We start from the raw sequence: 10,025 nt of genomic DNA, 5'->3' as shown, positions 1-10,025 counted from the left end.
CCGACCCCGACCCGACCCGAACCCGTTTACAGTTGTTTTATTATTCTATGGGCTTTAATTACTGGATCCGGATTCCATCAGGCCCAAGTTCATATGGACCTGATCCATGTCTCAGAGCTAAATAACTGACAATGATTTCATTGTTCTCTGCTTACAACAAACTAAATAAAATCAATAACAGTAAGTTAAATATATTTTTAGGAGTTAATATCTTTTGTTCAAAATTATTTTTTCTATTTATTAAAAACAAAAGAATCATTAGTTTTCAATCGATTAATAGTTATTTCATATTTGTGCAGGAAAAAGTGGAATTTAATATAACCATAATTAATGCAATGGATCAAGCAAGACGAGTTCTTGAAAATTTAGTATAATTATAAATATTTTTTGTTGTTTGAAAAATTATCAATACCCTGATTTTAACAATAGTCCAATAACTACCCCAATCTGTAAGTCTTTGTTAACTTTACATCAATTTATTATAGTGAACTGATTAAAATGCTCTTATAGATTGTGAATTATAAATTTCGCTTATTTTAAAAAAATTCTGAATTTTTTTATAGATCAATTGGATAATGTTTTTTACTATTTCTTAAAATTTTTCATTTAACTCGTCTAATACAATTTTTTTTTATTTTATTTTTTTAAAAAGAAAAGACAAGGACAAAATTGACAATTCTAAACCTTCAACCAAAAGCACGTGGCTTAACCTTACAAAGTTGATTTAAGAAAATCCCAATAAGATTTAGACTGAAGTTAAATCGAAACAACGTTTTTCAGTTGCAAAAGGATTTCTTTTTATTTTTATTTTAATTATGGATTTGCATTTGAAATAAAATAATTTTGATCAAATTTACTTTCACCACAACTTTTTCCTTAGTCTTTTTTATTGAAATTTACATTAAAAAGAGAAAAGATAACATGAGAAATTGATAAACCAAAATCAGCTAAATAAAGAACAGAACTTCCCTACATTCCACTAAGGTACCACAAAAAATTTTAACTGAGGAAACTCTTCAAATTCCAGCCCCAGGTGATGCAGAAACCTGGCCTTTACTGCAAAACAATCTGTGCCTGGTTCATGCTTGTGACTCTCAGGCAACAGGATCAACAAGAACCAAATAACATCAGCAATCATAGTAATCAGCTTTGCAGCGATAGATATCGCAAGAGATGTTTGCTCTGAAGGGAGTTTGACATTCAGGCTGCTAGCATGATCCAGTCGGGAACATCTGAGAAGTGTGACATTAAAATCCAACCATGTATTTGGTTTGCAGTGCCCAGTAGATTTTGGATTGCTTAACCGTCTCTGCACGTTCAGCAGCCAGCCTCTCCTTCCAGTATTGATTGCAACTGCTAACTTAAACAAATCATGATTTGTCCATGGTAATGTTTGACAATGGGGAAGATCTAAGGTGAAAATTCTTTACTCACTCTTTCTTCAGGAGCAAATCCAGCTCCATCATGTGGACAGGATTACTATATACACCCACCTGCATTAAGGTCAAAAGTTACAGTTCCAGCCCCATGAAACAAATCAACAATGGGAATCTCTATAAATAAGCCCTCTTCCCAAACTTCTGTTATGGAAGAACCTGATTGTATAATATGTTGCTAAGTCCATTCTGTCAGAGCCAAAATACTAACTACCCAAAGTACTTAAAGAAGGTTGCTAGAGGCCCCACAAAATTGAAAATATAGATGTTTCTCATTGCGTAATGAAAAGGCGTTGAGGTACAAGTTATATGCTATAAGTATGTTGACAACTAACCTCCCTGCATAAGGGGCATTTTGAATCTGGATTTGCAGCCTTGAGGCCTTGGAAAATCATTACGAAAGCTGCAGAGCAAGCGCAGGATTTGCAGAAGAGGTGCCCACAACTCAAGGCATATGGGTTGAAAACTAGCTCCTGAAAATGATAAATCAGAAGTAAGTTACTGAATCTCAACTTAAGGGGAAAAAGAAAAAGAGAGAGAGAGGATCTCTCGAGTTCCTTAAGAATTCAAATCAGAAATAAAACCATACCAAGCATATTGCACAAGTTAGATTGTATTCTAACTTTACAGAATCTGGAAGAATCAAAGTCATTGTGGGCTCTGTAGCAGTTAAATCAAAAGAGAACGGATTACGGGTTCCACCAGAGCTTCCACCACTAGATTCATTAAAATTCACGTAAAAAGACCCTAGTTCTATTAACCAAGGAGATTGCAGAATTTCCATGTGCTCTGCCCGCATTTTAGACCTGAACTTCCTTCCATTTTCTGAACCGTGTACCTAAATTGTCAAGTCATTACAATATGATAAGAAGATAGAGAAGTAATATCCAGTCGAACATAAAGTTAAGATTTGGCGATGATTAGAACTAATAATGCAACAAGCTACCCCTTACTTTATCGTACTTCTTGAGTATTTTCCGCATGGCTACAGCATTCATCATAGCATATTCTATTAACATCCGACACTCTTGTGCCGTAGCTTGCTGGGGGCTTGCAAAACACTGGCGCAAAAATGTTACATATCTTTGCATTCCATTATGGACATGGAATTGGAGGAGGCGCCTCACTCTTGAACTAAAGCATCCAGCTATATCAGAAGCCTCTTTCATCAATTCAGAGAAGAACATCTGATCACACACTAAAAGATACACAAACAAAATATTACTAGAACTTCCAAAATCAGCTAATAACAAGCCAACTATGGATATGACATCACTCTCAAGGATGAGATTTCAGAAGTTCAAATATGCATAGCAAATGTCCATTTCAAACTATAATTTGTGTTCAAATATGGTAAATACTTGATTTCCAAGTCGAGAATACATAATGATTAATGTCCACATGATTGTCATTGCAAACCTCACTGGATCAGGTAAAAACAAGGAGCTCTTACATGCCATCATGGAACAGTTCTTTCCTTTCTTTTATAAGGTTGTGAAAAGTATGGGGAACAATGGATATCAAGATGTGAATCACAGGCCACGCAACAAACATACATTACAATGGAAAGGGGACTGCAGCTGAGTCCTTCCACAAATTTGACTTTATTAACACAACTAATCATGTACCTTTTCATTTCACAGATACAAATTAACTCATTTCAAGATCTTGCTAGAAGGGAAGTTATCATTCCTTGTGCAAGCTCAGCAACGCATCGTTCTTAACTAGCCAAAAAGCTTAAGTTCTCCATACTCCAAAAGAGTGTGAAACCAAGTAAATGAGGAAAAAGAACCCCATTGTTTGGATCTCAACCATCTCCAAGATCCCCACCCCAACAAAACCAACTCTACAGGTCGTTGAGTTCTTTCACTTGGCATATTATATTATTTACTGGATAATTTTCAGAGTCCATTTGCTTATTTCACCCAAAAATTTCTTCCCAAAGCACCAAGACAATAATAACACTAGCCCCACTGTACAGTAGTTCATTGTGCTCATACAAATCCAGCATCCAAAAAACCAACTGAATAAGTATGTCCATAATCTTTCTTGATTTTGGTTACGTCGATGGTCTTGTCATAATAACATTTTGCATGAAAGCATTATATGTCACCAAGAAGCACATTTTCCTGTAGTTTGCCAGCAAAATTACAACTTCACTGGCATTCTACAATATACCATTTTCATTACTATCATTCTTCTTCCGTGCAATTGCTCTAGCTCTCTTACTTCTTGCTTCCAGTTGCAGTTTTCCATCAATCCCCTCGATTTTATTTAGAATAAAAAGCACTACCAACCGCCTTCTTTTAACTATTTACAGTGTGCAAATCCACAAAACATCCAGAACACATCATGTCTACAACATTAATGCTAGCGAAGAAATTCAACAACCGAAACCTTTTGTCTACAAAACCCCATACCATCAAAAACCGAAGAAAGGGTGAAATTACTCACATGGGCAAGATTCATATTGCCAAAACAAAGACGACTCATCTTCTTCACCATTATCATCGGTGGAAGAATCCTTGACAGCCCTGCATCTCCTGCAACTTTTCAACACTTTCTTGAGGCGTTTATACTCAACGTAGCGGCACTTCTCCATAAACCTCTCTTGATGCGTCTGCCTATACTCTGTAAACGTTTCGCCAAACTTCATCCTGAATATCACTACTTCAACCGATAATAATTTTTATAATGTACCTATAGCACAAGAGAATCGAATGTCCGAATCCCTTTTCTTTACAACAATAGAAGAAATTTCAATGGGTTTTGAATTTGATTTTCAAAGGGTTTTTCATTTTCCCGATTCAGAAGAAGGAGAACTGAATTGCTGGGTTTTCGGAGGCAAGACTGTCAAATGCCAACCTCTGCATGCACTGCATCTGTTGGGAAGAAGAGCCTATTCCAAATTTTATTTGGAAGATTTTGATAATTATTATGGTAAAATTTATTGTAATTGATTTTCTTTTTTTACTCAATCACAAATACGTTGTGGGTAAATCAATGTGTGCTGTGATTGAATTAGATTTGGTCAACTCATTTTTGGCTTCAGAATTTTATAGAAGGTGACTATCAAAATTAATTTCCAAGCTATTCTATGCAAATAACTCATTTATTATCTCGCTTCCTTTTATATTACGATAAATTACACTATTTCTCCTAAATTTTAATATAATTACCTATACATATTTCAAATGAAAATAAGTACTTAGGTTCTAGAAGGTGAGGTAGAAATTGTTAACTTATTGATTTTTCTTTTTTTTTTTAAAAAAAAATATTTAGAAAAAAATATAAAGTAAATTTGAAGGTGAGTAAATAAATAATCTATAAGGCATATTAGTCCAAAAAATATCTTAGAAAATTCTAAAAATATATTTACACATTGTCATGTATAATTCAAAATGACAATTTAATCAGTTTATCATAAAAATATAATAAAAATCTAATAACGATTAACGGAATTGGCTCGTTGCTAAACAGATGTTAAAATCAGGAGTATTTATAATTTTCTTAATCAACAAGAATGTATTTATGATTATATCAAATTTCATGAGACCACTGTAATTTACCCTTTAAATTAAGCTTAAAAACACTGCAACTTTAAAGGAGTTAAGGCTAAAAAAGCAACTAATTGTAGTGCTCCAAGTCACACATTAATGTTATATGCATACATATATGTCTTGCGCGCAACTTTATTTTTAAATTATAATTTAATGTAATTTTTTAGTTAAAAAACACGTGCCGATTATATATTGGTGTAACATAAATGTTTGATACCTCACAAAGGATTTGTTCTTTAACTAAAAAACGTGTTCTACAGAATTGAATAAATTCTATTTGACAAATCTTGGTCCAGGGAAACTTTTAAGATATGGGTTGAGTTGGGTGTGTTGTGTTGGGCCCAGGAGAAAGCTGATGCATCCAGTGGGTGCAGAAATTAACACACTGACAATTTTCTGCGTTTTTCAAAAAAAAAAAAATTAGTATTGTAAATTTTATTAGTATATAATTTAAATTTTGTGTTGAAATTGAGCATATTTTTATCCTAATATTTTTTGCATTAAATTTTTAAATTTTAAATTTAAACATTTAAGTTATTATATAAAGTGAGTCAAATAATTCATTCATTTTAATCCTTAAATTAGACTAAAAAAATAAAAGCAAAGAGGAAAAACAAAGGAGAAGGAAGGACTTTTATTTTCATGTGTTGGCCTTTTGTTTTCCTCTCAAATGTTTGTATTTTTATTTCTTGTTAGCAAAAATAAGATTGTATTTTTTATACCATAATTTAAGGGTATTTTCCAATATTGGTATCATATTCTTTAAAATAACTTAAAATGATACAAAAAAAATTGCATGTATATATTCCCTTAAATTTTATTTTACCTTTTTAAGTATAATAAAAAAATATAATTATAAATTTTACAAAATATAAAAATAAATTATGCCATATATCAATTTTTGAGCACAGCCCAAGTGGGTAGCATGGAACAAGCCCTCATTTCCACCATGATGATGATGTGTGAATCATGCAACTTATTATGCTTTCTATATATTGCCATTGCCATTGTCCTCTACTATTGGTGTTTCTTTTTTTAAATTTTAAATTAATACTTTACTTATATTTTTGTTTATATATTCATCATGTGTGTATATACATAAGTATAACATTAAGAAATAACTGTATTTATATTTCCTCACCTATGATTTATTTACATAAATCTTTCTTGCCTTTTAGATAATTACACATATACTCATCAGAAGCGTCAACATCATTTATAAATCATCCCTATTTTGTACAAAATTACACATACATCTCTAGAAAATATCAACATTATCAAGCAAACTCCCTCTTCTTTTTTCTTTTTTTTGCTGTCAAAGGTGATTTATGTAATTATGCAAATGAAAAGGATGATTTGTGTAACAAATTATAATTTTGGGAGTGGAAATGCAAATATTCCTAATATATATACTTTGAAAATTTTATAATATACATTGCATATATATTTGAAGTAAAATTGAAATAAAGGAATTTTTAAATCATTTATTCCATTTTTCCCTTCTTTTCCTGTGAAATGTTCACTTTTTAAGAGGAGGACGACTAGAGGGCATTTTGATTGCAAAAAATAGTAACATGTACTATGCATGTGGACTTGTACATAGGAATCATCAACAATGTGCAAATAATGGGCAATGAGTTTGTGTGAAATGTGAATTAAGCAGCAAGTATCAATCATGGTCTTGAAGGACTTGTACCATGAGGTCCATTTGAGTGAGTGGTGTATACAGTTGTACCATAACTTAAAATTTACTACCAAAAACTAATAGTATTAATATTATATTTTTTTAGAATTGGGTTTCATTTTTATTGGATTTAGCTTTATAGTACTAATTTTGTTCTAAGAAGAAGTCTGGATAACAATATACATTAGATGCTTCGCAAAACTTGCTAGTTGGGTAGCAATGGGTTGTCAAGAGAAACTATTTCGTTGTTCAGTTTTCATTTGGGTATCATTCGCAAATAAACTAGAGGTTTTTCTGCGTATGATTGGCGCCGCCATGTACCTAGGCATGATGAAGCTTGTGCAGTCGCTGGGCCGTTTGCTACATGGAAGACAAGTAATTTTTCGAAAAACATAAGGTGGCGAAATACATGCACTACCATTTCATTTGTAATATTGAAAACTACAATGAGGAGAGCGAAAAGTGAAACATAAATTTTTATTATTTTTTAGCCTGTAAGTACTTGAAACATACATTCCTGTTTAAAGCACTTTCTTGCAACATCAAAATCTGACCTACGACAAATTTGAAAAAGAAAATTTTATATAAGATCGAGGTTGTTGCAATACAACGAAGGTTTTGAATAGCTCAAATGCGACAGTTCTAATCCATCGATATTATTTAATCAAGCGGTGATGAGCACGTCAAATAATGAAAATCAAACCAAATCAATAATAAAATTTATGCTATGCTGACATAATATAGTTATTACAATAGTACATATTTCATATATATATATATATATTGAATTCAAATATAAAAAAAAAAACAAAAGAAGATGGGACAGAAAGAAAAACAATTTATAATGCAAGGAGTAGTAGTGGAATTGAAATCTGCAATGGAATGACATAACATATACATATATAGATATAGGGGTTTTGAGAAGCAAATGGATATTAGGGTTACATCACACAAAATTTCATAGTTGTAAGAGAATCTTTGATGAATGTGGATTGATTGCATCAGAATGAGGGAAATGCTTTTCCCACTCAACTTAGCATCAAATCTTATTTTTATAAGAGATATTTAATTGCTTTGGGCATAAGGAATTGCAAATAAAGACATGCACATATATGTAAGTATGATTCTTATTCCTTTGGACAAATACAAATATTATTGTTACCTACAAACAAAAGGGTCCTGAATGAAAAAAGGAGCATGTCCCTTTCCTCAACAATGTCCTGACAAAACATCTCTTGCCTAAAAAGAAAAACATCTTTTTCTTGCATTCGTAGCCATACACTTTGCCATCTTTGCATTTGTTCAAAGTGGATCATAACAATTTCGGATCCTTCTTGCTTCCATTTTTTATTTATTTATTTTTGGACTATGATTTATGTGTTAAAGGATACTACTTTTTCATTTATTTTCTCTTTTGCTGCATAATCCTTCCACTAGCTAGATTTGTTGTTGTTGTCATCATTTTTGTTCTTTTCTCATCCGCTCTTCTATTCAGATCTCTTCAATCTCTTGAATAAGATTTTTGATCTTGATGGGATGTAGCAATAAATTTAGTCTAAATACCATAATACCCCGCATAGGTGCAAAATGCCCTTACAAGATATAAGGGCATGCTTAACTTTTGCTACAACCCCACCCGAGACTACGTACAACCATCAATCGTTTTGCACTTTGAAGATGGAGATCATGCCACGTAGATCACTACAAGTATAAATATTTAGCCCTTATAAATCCCCACAATCATTCTTGGCTAAAGTACATAAGCTCTTTTCCTTGATTTCATCTCAACTGATTTAGGCAATGTTTCAGTATCAGATCGATGATTGAACCAATCAACTTATTGAGTCACTGGTTTGATCGATTGATCGAATTAAAAAAAATCGTTTGATCCGGAGCCTATTATATATATATGTATATACATAATATATCAATATATTGTATATCAATTTTAATTAACCAAAAAAATGAGAAAAATAAATAACATTCAATTCAACAAAATAAGTACATAAGCTCAAGTGTTCAACATAAAACCTGATTAAATTGACAAACAATTAAATAAAAGTAGTCAAATCTACTACAATTTTATAAAATTCAAAATACCTCAATCCCAGTCATCTTCATTCTCATTATTACTCTAATTTATACATTTTTTTTGGCTTTTTCAAATTTTTCTTTCTTTTTCTTTTTCAAATTTGGCAACGTTCGGACCGGGTTTTGACCAATTATGTCTAGCGATTTTATATATCCAACTTATCAGACGCATGACTGATTCCCGATCGAACCAGTCGGTCCGATCTGATTCTGAAATAATAAAATTTAGCCATCGAAGAGTTTTAATTGGAAACCTCCAATGAGTCTAACGATTTACTTATTCTTTTCAAGTCCCAAATATTTTTAAATTAGATGACTCTTGAGATGATCTCGATTTCAAACCTAAATCAAATCTATTTGCAAAACTTAACATAGAAAATTAATTTCAAAGGTTGATCTTCAATTGGAATTGGGGCTAAATAACTTTGATGATAAGATTGGGATCATATCAAGGCATGGTGGCATACTTCTTATTTCAATAGTTGAAGGCAGAATATGGAGCACGAGGATTAAAATGTATTTACAGATATTATTTTAGTTTATTCTATAAAACTTTAATGTCTTTTACATGGTAATTTAATTCTTGATATTGCCTTAGTCAATGCAACCTTATGATATTTTTCTAAGTTTTACAATTTTATATCGAATAAATTAAAATTTACGGTTCATTATGAGAGAAAAGCAATTTAATTATTTTTAACTTATGTATTGCTGGGGACTACATTATTTTATTTAGTATTATTACATGAATCATGAAATGGACGTAGACACCTCAACTCTCTCACGTGCCCCCACTCCTCCCCATCCCAGGACTGAACTCTCTCAGTCAGTGCTCAGGTGAAATTCTCTCTCTCCTCTCTCTATAATATTTTATTTCCTCGTATTTATCTTAATTTGGAAATTCCAAGAATTGGTTTTGAATCAATTCAATCTCGGAATAACTAAATCCCACTCCGGTCTAACCAATTCTTAATCGGATTACACAATCCACGTTGTACTGTGAAACTTCAATAAGAAATTAAACTCAATTCAAAATCTCGAGGAAAAAGAATTAAGAATTGGTAATTCCATTGTTAACTAAACTGAAAAAGAGGAACAACTTTTACTTTAGTAAAAAGATCTCATTTCACGTTACAACGTCGTACGCTTCAATTACTAAAATATTTTCCATTGTACCAATAGTTGAAAGAAACGTTTGTCACACTTAATACACACATAATGAACGTCTTTTAGGAAACACTCGAGGGTACCCCA

At 32.0% G+C, this 10,025-nt stretch overlaps 1 protein-coding gene across 2 annotated transcripts; it reads right to left on the bottom strand.

Moving 5' to 3' along the window:
- Positions 820-4,301, bottom strand: LOC105161681 (probable E3 ubiquitin-protein ligase BAH1-like). Of its 2 annotated transcripts, none has more exons than XM_011079458.2 (6): positions 3,891-4,301; positions 2,390-2,634; positions 2,026-2,274; positions 1,772-1,909; positions 1,435-1,493; positions 820-1,356 (listed from the first exon to the last, which is right to left on the bottom strand). In XM_011079458.2, exons 1-6 carry the CDS (start codon positions 4,090-4,092, stop codon positions 1,248-1,250), a joined length of 1,002 nt encoding a protein of 333 aa, XP_011077760.1. In that variant the 5' UTR covers positions 4,093-4,301; the 3' UTR covers positions 820-1,247. The 2 variants fall into 2 exon arrangements, with proteins under 2 accessions (XP_011077760.1, XP_011077761.1); XM_011079459.2 differs by having other exon boundaries at positions 824-1,353.

The sequence above is a fragment of the Sesamum indicum genome, linkage group LG5 (assembly GCF_000512975.1).
Source record: "Sesamum indicum cultivar Zhongzhi No. 13 linkage group LG5, S_indicum_v1.0, whole genome shotgun sequence".
Classification (NCBI taxonomy): Eukaryota; Viridiplantae; Streptophyta; class Magnoliopsida; order Lamiales; family Pedaliaceae; genus Sesamum; species Sesamum indicum.
The sequence above is the reverse complement of the archived record's forward strand: the minus strand, read 5'-3'. Positions and strand labels throughout refer to the sequence as shown.